Raw genomic sequence first — 15,189 nt, forward strand, 5'->3', positions numbered from 1 at the left:
GTTATTATGGATTTAGGAGTAGAGAAAGACTCCCTGGGGAAATACTGTCTCTCAAAACAAGCTTGCGGGGTAATCAACAGGAGAGGTGCCTCAAGAGAGAGGGGAAAATATTAAGATATAATTAAATAAGCAAAGTAGATACAAAATAAAATGTAAAACATAACACTTTCAGGACAGAAATGTCATTTTCTTGAAACTGACGTTCAGAGCAATATTCTACACATAGTTATCCAAAAGAAGCTATGTCAGTCTTTCTGACCACTGGACCAGCTGTGGATCTTTAATCAAAACACACAAATGAACATATGAGCATTTCCTGCACATCTGAATTTACACACACACTGCAACTTTGAAACAAATGCCACCCAGGCTCACTGTCATGCACAGTAAAATCCCCTCCACCTCTAAGACATCTATCCACTCATCTGATCTGAACACACATCCAATAAGCAAGTGAAAACATCCAATAAGCAAGTAGGTATCAGGTCACAGAGTGACTTCAGTGTGACCTCTGCACACCTTGGTGCTTCTACCCCAGGTCCACTCCAAAGCCTCCCTAGTTGGGCCACTTCCTTACCCTTTCAGTCTCAGTCTCACAATGTTCCTTAAACAGATTCCATATTAATAAATTTAAAAATGCCACCTCAATTTTAGTAGTATTTCTCAAAGTTCTTGCACAAGAATACTGCATATTTCTTTCTCCATTGACAGAAACAAAAACAGAATAATAGTGGAGTTTGTTCAATAATAGGAAATAGGAGTTCTAACATAGTCTCATGTATATGTAGATCCCTATACATACTACAGATCAACACTGTATTTTTTTTCTTATATTTCACTTCTGATTTTAAAAATGTGGAAAGCAAGAGACAGAAGAATATTTACTAGAAAGCATCCCAATTACAGCAGACACACTAGCTTTTTATATTTTGTAAGACAAATAGAAGAAAATTATAGCTACAAAGCCCCAAGATAAATTAGATCAATATGAATTGAGAAATGATTTATAAGTCTGATCCTTTCATCCAGAGAGAGAACACAGAGCCAAAGGAAAGACGTCTCGAAGATCAAATTCTTAAGACGCTTTGTGAATTAATGACTTACTTAAGTCATCATAATAACCCAATTCACAAATCAATTGAAAAAAATACCAAACCAAATAATTTTCAATTAAAAAATATATTTTAGCATTCTACTTAATAATAATCACTAAAAATAGTTGACAATACTGTATATTGGTGAAGTTGAATTCCTCAGTAATTATCTTCAGCAATGCTTAAAAATACATATTTCATTTTTCTTAAATATTAATTACATTATTTTTACCCATAGGGAGATGTAATTACATTGTTAAAAAATAAAGTTCCAGGGGTTGGTGCTGGGGCTTAGCCATAGAGTGCTCACCTAGAATGTACGAAGCCCTGGGTTCGATCCTCAGCACACATGAAAATACTTAAAATAAAGGTATAAAAAAAATCACAATCTTTAAAAAAAAAAATAAAATAAATTTCCAACTTACAATATTCTTAAAAGAAATGTATGTCCAAAGAAACTTTGCTTTTTAAGAGTAAAATGTACAAGTATAAGAAAGGTTTCCTGAAAATATGATAGGGTTATTCACAGGCATTTTGCAGACCCAATACAGATCATGGATCCAGATTCATTATTTATTTGTTTAACAAAATGGCATTGAGGACCTACTGAGTGACCAGTATTATATCCATGGGAGGCTGAATAAATGGGATGAGCAATGAATAAGCAAAGGAATAGAAAAACGGTGCTGGAGATTAAACTAGAGGGTAGCAAATGGAGAGTAAGGCAAAGGCCAGCCGGATGAGATGGATTTCTAGCTAAAGGAGGACAGCAGCACAGTGACTTCTGATACCAAGCCTTCCCTAATGGGCTAGACCTTTCAAAGACAGAAGGCGAAATTCAACAACAAAGGAAATGAGGAGACTAAGAGAATCAGGACTTAGTGATGCTGAGATTCCCCACTTGAGAGCTTACTTCTCTGATTTTTCCAGCAATAAAATAATTTTCTCTAAATGTCACAAGCAGAATGTCATGGTTTAGATATTAGATGTCCTCCAAAGCTCATGTGTAAATTAATGCAAGAAAGTTTAGAGGTGAAATGGTTGGGTTAGGAAGAGTCTTAACCGGATCAATGCATTTATCTCTCTCATAGGTACTAACAGGATAGTAATGGTATATGGGTGGGGTGTGGCTGGAGGACACGGGTCACTGGGCCATGCCTGTGGGATTTATATTTTGTCTGTAGTGAGGACAGCTAGCGTGCTCCCACCCCTCTCTTCTTCCCGATTGTCATGTCCTGAACTATTTTCTTCCACCATGATGTTCTTGCCTCACCTCAGGCATAGAAGAACAGAGTTGGCCATTTATGGACTGATATCTGAAACCATGAGCCCCAAATAAATTTTTCCTCCTCTAAAATTATTCTCATCAGTCTTTCGGTCACAGCAGGGAAATGCTGACTAAACACAAGAGGTTTGCAAAAGGGGAGCCCCAGCAGAGTTTTATCAACTACAGAGTCACTCTAATGAAAAATATCATTTATATAATAATTCAACCTGCATTCTTACTATAATTTCACAACTACAAAACTGCATTCTGGGACATGGTGTAGCTCCCTCTGTGGAGATGACCAATATAGAACATCAGTCTTCTCTTCTAGCAAAGCTGCAAAAGCAATTAAATGACACTTATCTTGACTTGCCAATCCCTATTTCATCATTAGGTGGATACAACTTAAAATATTATCAAGAATTCCTAGTAATGAGCCTCACACGACTATATTCACTTTATTCACTATAATTTATAGTCAGCATGACTCCTCCACTTAATCTTTATTTTAAATCAAGAAAGTCATTTACTCTGCCAAGGCCTCAGTTTCCTTATCTGTGAACTGAGGATAATGGTAGACATAGACCCCAGACACATGAGATTAATTTCTGAATGCTTTATAATTTACAAAGCAATATCCTAGACATCACGGAGAAGCCTCCCAGGGGCTAACAAGAAGGGCAAATTCTCAAATACATGTTGAAATAATCCCCCCCCATTAACTGCTATTTAAAATCTGTAGTTTTAAAACCAAAGGGAACTTAAGATAAAAACTCCAAACTATTGAGGAAAGAGTGTGAATTTTTCCTCAGCCCTCCATTAGCTTTTGTTTGGGAGCAAGTACAAAGGCTATCCCCAAGTAAAGGGCTATCTCAGCACAAAAATCAATTAAAAGCAAATCATGGTCTGGAGAAGCCAGAGGACCACCTCTCAGGTCTACTTTGCACTCTGCAGACTAAAAGAATATGCTAATTATTTTATATGGATACTAGATAGCTGGCCAATTTGTCATCAGATTGTTAACCTAATGAGCAGTTAATCCGTCCTTTGGAAAGCCATACAAAGTAAGCCAAAAGCTTCCTTCAGAAGGTGTCTGTCATTTTTTATCACCAACTCCATAAAACTGTCACCTACTCCCCCCGCCCCACAACTCAATCACTGCAATTCTTTGAAACACACAAATAAAACAAAGACTGGGAAAGTTCTGGCTACAATCCAAATGACAAGGTGAGAGGGTCACAGGCACAGAGAAGGGACAGGGACTCCAGAGCAGCCTCAGGGATTCCAGGCCTGGCTCTGCCACTGCAGGGCTCTGTGCCTGGGCAGGGCATCAGCCTTGAGCTTCTGTGTAGGCACCTGTGAGACGGGTTGACCGTTCCCCCTACGCTGAGTGTCCTGAGCACTGTGAGATCACTGTGTGCAAGGTGCTTAATGAAGAAGTGGCACCTGGCAGTGCATCCTACCATTATTAGGATGGTGGGAAATATAATCCACTTGGCAACACCAAACCTGTCAAATGTCTATTAATAATCATTTTTGCTTTATTAGTTAAGTTTCTTTTTTTAAGAAAAGAGAGTTAAGTAGAATGCTGGCTCTATCCTTTACAGTACAGGGTGGTTGGGTTCCATTGCCCCGATTTGTCCTCTTCTTCCCTCTCCTATTATTCATGCTCTTTCTTCCTCCCTTCCTCCCTCAGTCATACACCACCTTCCTCTCAGCCTCACAGCTACTGTTGAAGGTTGGCGCATGGAAGACTTGGCTCTAATCTTGGAACTGGTCAAGATGCTCCCAGAATTTGACACAAGCACCAGATAGAACCAAATGGTTCAACCGCATGTAAGCAGACTTTTTCTGACCTCTCCACCTTGTCCAAAAAAAAAAAAAAAAAAAGTGGCTTGCTTGCAAGGTCAATCCACAAGTATAAGAGAAATTCCTGAAATTTTTCTCCAGAAATTCTGATTGTCTTTCCACTGCTACATTTGCTTGGAAAATGCAGCAAAGGAATTTACCACAGAAAGAGTAGCAAACAAAAAAATGTTTTAATAACATTTCTCCACATTGCTCAAGGGTTCTGAAGTTACAATTACGCGTTCATGCCGTGTGAACAACTGTTTTTCATTTTGTTACTGGTTTAAGAATTCAAATAGGGATTGATAGAATGAGCACATCCAATGGACAACCTAATAGAGATTTACGGCTCCAGAAATGGTCTACAATTCCTCAACCGTGGAATGGAGAAAATGTTGACCATGTGTTTATATTTCATTACCGAGGAAAATTCAGAGATGGTTAGTGATTATTTCTGTCAAAAGTTTTAAAGCTATACCTCTTTGGGGTATTAACCAGCACATATTGGAAGTGTCTGCCATTTGCCTTTCATTCCTCTTCCCTGAAGCCTGAGGGCTTGGGAAGCACCCAAGTTGGCCAGGCCTTTCTGCCCTTGCACTGAAGGGTACCAAGGTCCTCACTTCTACAGAATCCACGGGAATCACTTTCCATCAATCAAACCACATGAGAAATGGAACATGAAGATTTAGGAAAAGAGGGGAGTTGGGGAGAGTCTCCAAACGAAGTATTTAGTTTCTCCTAAGTGCCTGAGCTATTCCTTCTCCAAGTAACCTGTTTTTGTTGCTTTGCAATTGGAAGAAATAAACATCATTTAGACATTTCAGGAATTGCAGATCCATTCTGAGCTGTCATAATTTGGCGCATACCTTCTCCCACTGACCACTCGTTCTCACATTTAGCACATGGAGGGATGGGGTCTCCTGTGAACCGGCACTCACTACCTTGTTCTGAAATTGAGGACTGGTAGGGTTTAGAGGAGGTTAGAGTGCTACCCCAACAGGTTGATGTGATAAAATTTAATCCCCATGATAAGGTATTAAAAGGGTGGACACTTAATCTGACTATGGTATAAAAAGGGGGAGGGGGAGCTTTAGGAAGCAATTAGGTTTAGATTCAGTCATCAAGGTAGAGCCCCATGATTACATCTTGCTGGCTTTTTAAGAAAAAAAAAGAGAGAGAAACCAGAACACATAAACACACTCCCTATCTCTGGCCATGTGGTGTTTATTCTGTGCCACCTTGGGACTCTGCCAGAAAGAAGGCAGATGTGGGCCCTTGGATCAAAACTGTGGGTCAAAACAAACCTCTTCTCTTTATCAGTATCCAGCCTCAGGTATTTTATTACAGGAAAAATAAAATGGGTGAATATACTGGCCTGCATGCCTAGCTTCTCAATTAGACTCAGAACTTCTGTAGAGCCAATCTTATCTAAATGCAGTGAGTGGATGGAAGAAGAGGTCTAAATTTCTGTAGGTACAACAAGCAAACCAAGCAAAAAACAAAACAAAAAAAAAACAATAACAACGACCCCCCACACACAAAAAAACAAAACTACCATGTTAGTCAGCTTTATGTTGCTTCAACAAAATGCTTGACAAGAACAACTTAGAGGAAAAGTTTATTTTGGCTCATGATTTCAGAGGTTCAGTCCTTGGCTAGCTGACTCCATTGCTCTAGGCCTGAGTAAAGCAGAACATCATGGCAGAAGGAGTTGGTGGTGGAAAGCTGCTCAGCTGTAGCATCCAGGAAACAGAAAGTGAGGTGCCAGGTACAAAATAAAAACCCTAAAAGCATGCCCCCAGTGACCTTCTTCTTCTAGTCACACCCCATCTACAGTAATCACCCCGTACAGTAATCCTTACAAATTATCACTACTCCATCAAGCAGACTGATACACTGACTCTTATAATCTAATGATGCGCTTTTGGCGGTTAGGTTACCTATCTAAACCATAAGAATACAGTCTGGGAAGTTCAGGTGATGATGACTTCATCATCACACAGAAGGAAGAGCAGCTGCTCTGACCCTCTCAGAAGACACTGGACTGCACAGGTGTCTCTGAGCTTCTTGAGGAAGATGTTCTCTCTGTGTGGTCGTAGTCAGTTCATAGCTTCTGATCAAATTTCAGTAACCAGTAATATGAAACAAAATCTTGTATACAAAGTTAAAACACGGAGTCAAGTCACTCAGCATAAGCACAACTAAGGGTCTTGCTTTGAATTTAGTAAGTCCACATGTTCTAGGGTAATAGTAAAAAGGAACAAAGATAAGTGTGAGAAATAGAAAGCCTGGTGGTCCATTTTCAGAATATATAGTATTTAGCCTTAAAATTGGGATGTAAGAAAGGCAGCCAGAGGGGAAACAGCAGAACAAAAAGTGACATGATAGCGCCAGAGCCTGTGGATGTGGCAGATCCAAAGACCATGCACCTGAACAGGCCCTGGACGGACAGGAGGTCGGGGGCAGCCTGACCAACAGAGAGAAACCTCTGAGTTAAGAAACAGTGGCTTTGGTGAAGAAGTAAGAGCTGTGTACATGTCAGAGTACATTCAACCCAAGAAGACGTCCCCCACAAGAGAACAGAGGGAGGTGGGAACAGCTCAATGTATATTTCTTTAAATAACCCAATTAGCCATTTTGAACTTCCCAACCTATATCCAATCATTGCCATTTGTTTCAGACAGCATTCTCACCACTGTGACTAAAAGACCCAACCAGATCAACTGTAGAGGAAAAGTTTATTTAGGCGCTCCCAGTTTCAGAGGTCTTAGTCCTTAGACAGAGGGCTCCATTCCTCGGGGCTCCAGGTGAGGCAGAACATCATGGCAGAAGAGTGTGGCAGAGGGAAGCAGCTCACATGATGATCAGGAAGCGGAGAGAGACTCCCACTCTCCTGATACAAAATATATACCCCATAGCCACGCCCCCAGTGAACCACTTCCTCCAGCCACACCCCACCTGCCTCCAGTTACCACTCAGGTCATCCCATCAGGGATTAATTCACTGATTAGGCTAAGGCTCTAACCCAATTATTTCTCCTCCAAACCTTCTTGCATTGTCTCACACGTGAGCTTTTAGGGGACACCTCATATCCAAACCATGACACCATTTTAGCTATGGCTTTTCTCTTTGCCCTCCACAATTTAGCCAATTGCTTAGATGGTAACCCTGAGCTCCTCAGAGCAAGGGGTATTGCTGTCTTAGAGATAAAAACAGGTGGACTTCCTGCAAGTGCACTTGCTTGCCAGACTTTGTGTGGTAGCACAACCTTCTGCTGAAGTAAAGTTTGCCTTGCAGAGCTACTTCCTAGTATGGGCTGATTCCTCGAGGCACAGATATTTCTAACATAACTATAAGGAGAGTTGGTAGCCTCCAGTGTACTGAAAATAAGTCACTTATGAACCCTGATTTTTGGTGCCAGGGGTTCCAAAGGTTCCTTTCCCACAGAAGGCAAGGAAATAAACATGTTCACTAAATCTGTCAGCTAAAATCTAAATATATTCAGATATAAGCACCTACATATCTCACACACACACACACACACACACACACACACACACGCACCCCACAGAATTAACCCCCGCCCCAAAGTGAGAAGAGTTCATTTTAATTGGTAACTAAAATGATAGAGATGAATTACACAAAATAAAATAGAAACATAAGTTAGAGCCAAATAATACACCATCAAACATAATCCCATGTGACAGAATGTTTTCAAGGGGACTTGGTTTAGGGACAGATACTTAACAATCTTACTCAAAGCAGATATCTACAGGTCTTTTACTGTGGTCACCTTACATGCTGAAGATGCCCTCCCTCGCCAGCTAGCCCTGCTCAGGTGTGCACAGCTCTAATCATTATAAAAGTCTCCCTGTGACTTAGATACATCAGGCTTTGCTCAGTACTCTGAAATTTAATTTTCACCATGACAGCTTTTCAAATGTTATGTTTAAGGTAATAAGTTTCTAATCTTCGTTTATTCTTGTCTTCATTCATCGGAGAATTTATTTACTCTAGCTTTTATTTCAGATGCTGTCACATATTGAAATACATCCCTAAGGGCATCTTAAATTTACATCTAGAAGGTTCTACCTCTCCAACAGCCAATCAAATCCTGAGAGCAATTCCCAGAGATAATAATGGACATAGGCTAAGGGCAAAAGTGATTCTTCATTACTCAGTATCTATCCAGAATGTATTCTGCTTCAAATGTCAGGGAGAGTTAAGTCAAAATTTATATGAGTTGATTCCTAAATGGAAAAAAATTACCTCTCTTTTCTCCCTTTCAATTTAAAAAGTTCAAAAACATTTCCCAACTCTGAAAATATCTTCTCACTGTCAGACCAAATGTGGTATTGAGAGCTGAGCTAATGCTTTTGTTTGAACCAAACAGTGGAACACTATCTTTATGATCTTCTGGTTTGCAACAGAATGGGATTTATTTACTGGAGGCAAATCATGAAGACCTTCCATCTAAAGATGAATCACAGTCATCTCTGAAGGTATCTTCAGGCCAATGTGTACATCTCCAGTGAGTCAGATGCATTCACTAATCAAAGTGTACACAGGACACTATGTTTGAAGAGTGTTTCCTGGGCCACTTTCTGCCTTCTGCCATATGCATTTGCAAATTATCTGATATGCCTGGATGAAGCAGATTAGCAAAGAATCTGGGCAAAAGTTATGCCCAATGACCAGACTGAGTCTGATCCAAGATGGCTACTATAGAAGGCCAATGGTGATATCCTTTGCATAAAATAATAATTTGTATCCTCACACATTGCATGGATGTGAATGTATTCCCCCAAAATTCCTATGTTGAAACCTTAATTACATTGTGATAGCACTTGGAGATGGGATTTATGAGAGGTAATTAGGTCATGAGGGTGGAGTCCTCAGGAATGGGATTAGTGCACTTATAAGTCAAAGCCAGAAAACTAGCTGGCTCTCTTTCTCCATGGCCTTGTGAGGATACAATGAGAAGCTTCCAATCTGCAGAAGGAGGCCCTCACCAGAACCTGACCATACTGGCACCCTGAATTCTGACTTCCAGCCACCAGTCTATGGGAGAAAATTTCTGTAGTTTCTAAGCCATCCAGTGTATGGTCCTTTGTTACATCAGCTCCAACTGACTAAGACAAGCATAAAGAGGGCTCACCTCAGCTTCATAACACTGTGGTTAAAAACAGCAACAGGCTACTTGGATCCTCAACTTTCAGTCCCTTGTTCCTTTAAGTGTTGGTCTAAGTGCCAACTTCTCAATAAGATCAACAGTGACTAATTGGAATTGCAAAACCTTCTTCCTCCCACGCTCCCAATTTTCTTAACCTGCCAGTTTTCTTCATTCAGATACTCTAGCCCTTTGTGAGATGCCACATGGCTTACTGAATGACTCTGTATGTGTGTTAGTTGTTTGTTGTTCTGCTTCCCTTCCTTTCCAACAACAACAACAACACACACAGGGAGATGCAATTGGAAAGGGCCATATCTTGTCTCTATTTACTAACTTACCAAACGTATTTAGGAGTTCCTGGCAAAGATGGAAGTAAAAAGTCACCCTGTATTGGTTGATGAATGAATCAATGACTCTGTGCTTAGAGCTGGAGAGTCCTCATTAGTCCATACTCAGTGCATAACTCTGAAGCAACTACCCTCTTTCCAGGCCTTGAGTTTCCTCATTAGAAAAATGGGGTACATGAGTCCCCACCTCTTAGGATTGTGGCAAAGATGAGCGAGGCAGTGCAAATCAAGTGCATGGAATCATGCCTTGACATGGTAAATTCACAGTAAGTGTTAGCTGCCATCATTACTGTTGTTCTGATTGATTACGCAAAGTGGTGATGGTTTCCAGTCTCAGGCAACTGGCCTGTCACCTGGATCTGAGATGAGGAAAGGCCCTTGGTAGAGCAGAGGACTACTAGGGGTCAAAACCCAGGGTTAAGGCTTCACCAGCTCCAATCCAACAATATCCAGGCCTTTGCAAAGGAGCTGTTAACAGCATAAGTGCTCCTGCCTTGGACCTGCTGAAGTAGCATAAACATAACACTGAAACCACTGAGTAAGTGATGGTGAGGCTCAGAAACCTTAAAAGGCAGGGAAGGCAGCTCCCTCTTCCTACTGGAACTGAGATTTGTTTATTTGGCTTAACTGGAGTCAGAACTAATGGTTCTAATGGCTTGGAATCCCCCAACTCCAGATTTCTACACTTGGACAGTAACTTATACTTTCTGAAAGATGATAAAAAAGAGAAAAAAAATGGCCCTCCATTAAATAAATTACCAGAACATACTAATCATTTAGACATTCGCTTATATTTCTAGAAAGCTAAAGATCGAGAATGGTATGGTTCCTTCCAGGAGCAAAATCCAAGTCTGCCTAAAGTCCATAAGAGGTAAGACTGCAAGCTGGACCATTAATCTGCATATTCACTCAGGATTTAGAAAAACAAAACACTTTGGAAATACCCTTTGTCTCCTTACAAATACCTTTGATCTAGGGGAAAGTCAATGTTTAGGGATCTATGAGTTAGGAGGGGAGCAGAGTCTCAGTGCAGACCATAGATGAGAAAGAGGGATGGCAGAAGGGAGAGGGATGCTTACTGATATTTTGCCAGTAAAAGTCTTAACTTCCCTATTAATTAGGACACATCTTTCCAAGGTTAAGTTGTCTCTAAGTGGACCATTAAAGCAGTATGAGGGCCAAATGAAACAAATGAGGGCAAATTCAAGGAAGAGATGATGAAAATCATGTCACAAAGCAATTTCTCCCTTCACTTTACAGAAGAAAGGCCTCAAGAGTTAAAGCTGGAATTAAATTCCACACTCCCAAGTTGATGCTCTGTCCTCTGCACAAGAACTTCCCAAAGCTGTAACCAGTACAGGATAAATGATTGGGCAAGTCCAGAAGGAACCCAAGGTTCTCACTATGTGAGGCTGACTCTATTAACCCTTGGATTACACTGAATTGGAAACTTCTACCCCATTGCACCTGCTCAGGTAAACCTCAAAAATAACTTTTTAAAAATGAAGGTATTTTCCAAGAGCAGAAGGAAGTGAGATTACTGATAAATACTTAGTTTAAAGTTCTAACAATTCAACAATATTTGTAGTATTCAAAGGGCATTTGCCTGGTGCTGTCAACTACTATTAATTAGTAAATTGTATTTAACTTACAGATTTTTGGAGTACACATGAACACCAATGTCATATAGTTAAGTAGTCTCACTGCAGTCTATTAATAGGCATTCCTTGATAACCTCCTCTTATGATTGAAATATGTCATGCTGAAATTGCACTAAATCTGGAAAATGATCTTAATTCTCAGTTTCCTTCTATAGTAGAAATACTGTGTCCACGGATTGCTTTCACTTTTTTTTTTTTTTTTTAAAAATAACATTTTAAATAAGAAAAATGGTACCAATCCACCAAATTCCAACAGGCTTATTTACATAAATTTTATCATGCCATAACACAACACAACAAAGTTGACTATACCCAATTATATATAACTTCACTTAGAAGCAGCCACAGGATGGAGGGGGGGGGTGCGAAAGGGAAGAAAATGTGATGTTACTTCTGCTTCTCTGTTCTTCCCTAGCTGTCTATTGCAGAGGAATCTTGACACACTTGAAAGGAAGTGATGAAAACTAAACACATTGAGCCTCTCCAGCCAAAACTCACAGTTACATCCCAAAGCTTCCTATTGGTCCCCTCCAATCAGCTGAGCATCAGAGGTTTTTCCTATAAAATGTCTACAGTGCATCTAAATCTGATCCCAGTAAAATTTGACTTCAGCTGAAGTGAAAATGCAGAGGTAGCATTTACGGGTAACAGCTGGGGAACATTAGTTCCCTGTCTCTCCTTTTCTCTCCCAAGGGTTGAAAACTCTGCTGTTCAGACAGGAAGTCGTCATATACCACACACTGCACAATACGAGAAATCTGGGAGGGAAGAACAAGTTGCTGAGGATTAGGAGGGCGGTGGAGGGGTTTTGTTCAGTAGTGACTCTAGATTCTTCTTGGGCTGCCCTTTTCCCTGAGCGTTCAAGTAACATACTGTGTGCACACCCAGATTGACAAGCACACACTACAATGACTGAAAGTTTTTTTTCCCCCCTTGAGAACTTAGAAGGCTTAATACTACATTTTTCCAAACATTTTAAAATATTGTTTCAAAGACAATTTGGGGAGTGGCCAAGATTCTCCAATAATCTTTTCTGGCACACTTTCATATTTGCTATGGAAAAAGACGATCTTTAACTTAAAAGAAAATACTAAAATTGTTTTAAAAATAAATGCCCAGAATAAGGTTGGATGCATATGAGTGTATGTACATACACACATATATGTACACACACATATACATACATATGCATATATATGGAATTCTAAACATGACGATCTGGAAAAGAATGATTTATACCAGAGGTTCGTGTAGATACAGGGTTTTTAAGGCCGGTCCTGCTTTAACTTCACAAAGTTGTGAAGAAATGAAACAGGAGCAGGAGGAGAGACACCCACATTATGTGGCCTCAGCTCCAGTCTTTGAACAGGATGATAAGAGTTTCCTTCGCACCACATGCTGAATAGCTGTTCTGCATTCCTACCAGTCTGCAAGCTCTGGCCCCTCCTTTGAAACCGCCTGTCCTCTGGGGCGGGTTGTAAAACCGACCCAGTCTCTTCCACTCCACTCCAGCCAAGTTCGCTAGATACAAGCCTTAACTTTTGAACTGCAGAAAATGCCTTTGCCTTTTGCAAATGGGGGGCATGCTGTTAATCAACTGGGTTAAAACACTATGGTTTTATGCAAAGAGGGGGAGGAGGAACGAGGGAGAAGCCAACCCACACATCCATCACCCTTTTAGAAGTAGGCGGAGTTTAAAGTTTCCCCAACTTCCAAGTTCCCACTTGACAGGCAATATTTCTGTGTAACTTCCAGCCCCACAAAACAGATGGTCCTTTGCCCGTCTGGAGCCCCAAGAGAACCCAAAACAAAGCTCCTGGCCACTCCATGCCTCGCGGGATCCATAGGTGGTTAATTGCACGAGGCTGTCAGCCCAGGGCAGTTAGCAAAGAATGGAAGCTTAACTTATTCCAGAAGTTTTTCCTGCTACAGGAAAGTCCAGGGGACTGGAGCACAAAGGCCTGGGAAAGTTTCACTACGTTATTTTCAACAACGTCTTCCGCCATCTGACAAACCACCATCCTAAGCCCCAGGTGTCCTGGGGAGGAGAGTTGAGACACACGTGTTCATCAACACAGCAGAGGGGCGACTCCAGCAGTCCCAGAGACAAACCTGGGAAGTTCCTTACGGGACCCCCCCCCCCCAGCCCCGCCTGGTGGAAAGGAGCCCTGGGTTAGAGACCCACTCATTGATCGCTCAGTACCAAAGGGAAAGGTGATGGCCCAGACGTCGTGCCAAATGGGGATGCGCCACGGCAGCGAGCAGCGCCTTCCTTCCCAGCTGGGAGGGAGAGAGGAAGGAGAGGGGGGAGCGATCCGGGAGTCTGAAGACAGGCAGCCCACTCACCCTCACTGCCGTACTGTTTGCCATTGTTCGCGCCCATCCTGTCGCCGTCATGCCCGCCGTCTCCCCGGACACTGCATAGCTGGGCGCACCTCCTGCGCCTGGGGCCAGAGGAAAGCCTGTCCGACGGGACCGTTAGCTGCACATAGCCCCCTGCTCCGGGGCCGATCTCCGGCGGGGGGCGGCTCCTGGTCTCCGGAGGGAGGGGGCGCTCGGTCCCCTCCTGGCACCCTGATGTGGCGGACCTGGCCAGCGACAGCCTCCTCCCCTCTTAGAATCTGCGCTCGGGGCCGGCAGGAGCAGAGTCGCCGAGAGCCCGCGCCCCGGGGCCGCCCCGAGGCTCGCCGCGCCGCCGCCGCGGGGTCCCCATGCGCCCGCCCCGATCCCCTGCGAGGAGCGCTGAGCCGCGCGGGCGCCCTGACTCCCCGGCTCCGCAGCCTCCTTCGGGCGCCCCTGCTCGCCCGCGGCTTCCCGAGGGAGGGCGCGGCGGCCACTTGTTGCGGGAGCCCCGAGTGAGCGGAGACTTGCGGCCCGGCGATGCTCGCCAGCGGGCCGGACTTTTGTTAGCGCCAGGCGCCTCCTCTCGCCGCCCAGCGTCAATCACAGCTGGAGCCCCGGGGAGGAAGGCCGGCCCGGAGATGCGCGGCCTTTTAAAGGAACAGCGCGCCTTTTCGCGGCTCCAGGCCGGGGCCCCAGCGTTGGCGCCGGTTCTGCGCACCACCCGCGAACCATTTGGAGCGAAGGAACGTGCTGCTGGCTCGGGTTTACTATTGTTCTTTATAGGCTTGGCCCCCAATCTGTAAGATGAGTTTCCAGCCGTCGTTCTAAATACCCTGGGATTGTTTGCAAATATGGCCTATTTTAGGTGCGTGAGTATTTGAAATAAACAAGATCAGTATCTGATTCTGACACACTTCAGGTGTACACGTTGGCATTCTGCCGCGACTCCCCAAGTTTGGGGACTAAGGCGAGAAGTGGAGCAAAAGGTGGGAAAACTTGAGAGGAACTTAGTAGGCAGTGAGTCCCTGAACACAGATAGTACCCGTCCTGGAGAAGGAGGTTTCCTGGCTCAGAACTTTTAAGAGCTTCTGAGCCAGGAAGTGTATTTTTTTCCTCCTCCTTCTATGACTTTTTTTTTTTTTCTTGCTTTCTTGTGACTGGGTTATCTTTTGTTTAATATCTTAGAACTTCTTTTGGAGATTTATAGGGCACGTGTACACCGTTAAGATGGTTCTTTGGTGTTCTCTCTATTAAACAGGAAAAAAAGGAAATTCTTAATGATTTATTCCCTTTCCGTGTAAATACCTAGAATTTTATAACATTACATCTTAGTAGAGACGAGGGCATTCATTGCACAAATTTCTTTGTAGGGAGGCAGCACATAGCAAGTTTCTACTTACAGGTGTTGGATGTTGTAAATTAAATTAAACGTACATAATAATGCCTGTGTATATCA

At 42.6% G+C, this 15,189-nt stretch overlaps 1 protein-coding gene across 1 annotated transcript in view; it reads right to left on the reverse strand.

The window, feature by feature from the left end:
• Fbxl7 (F-box and leucine rich repeat protein 7) overlaps positions 1-14,254 on the reverse strand; it is a 367,504-nt gene extending 353,250 nt beyond the window's left edge. The window contains exon 1 of the mRNA XM_076856212.2: positions 13,737-14,254. Coding sequence (XP_076712327.1) covers positions 13,737-13,773 — 37 coding nt within the window. The 5' untranslated portion in view covers positions 13,774-14,254. The remainder of the gene's footprint in view (positions 1-13,736) is intronic.
• Between the last annotated feature and the right edge of the window lie 935 nt (positions 14,255-15,189).

The sequence above is a fragment of the Callospermophilus lateralis genome, chromosome 5 (assembly GCF_048772815.1).
Source record: "Callospermophilus lateralis isolate mCalLat2 chromosome 5, mCalLat2.hap1, whole genome shotgun sequence".
Lineage (NCBI taxonomy): Eukaryota > Metazoa > Chordata > Mammalia > Rodentia > Sciuridae > Callospermophilus > Callospermophilus lateralis.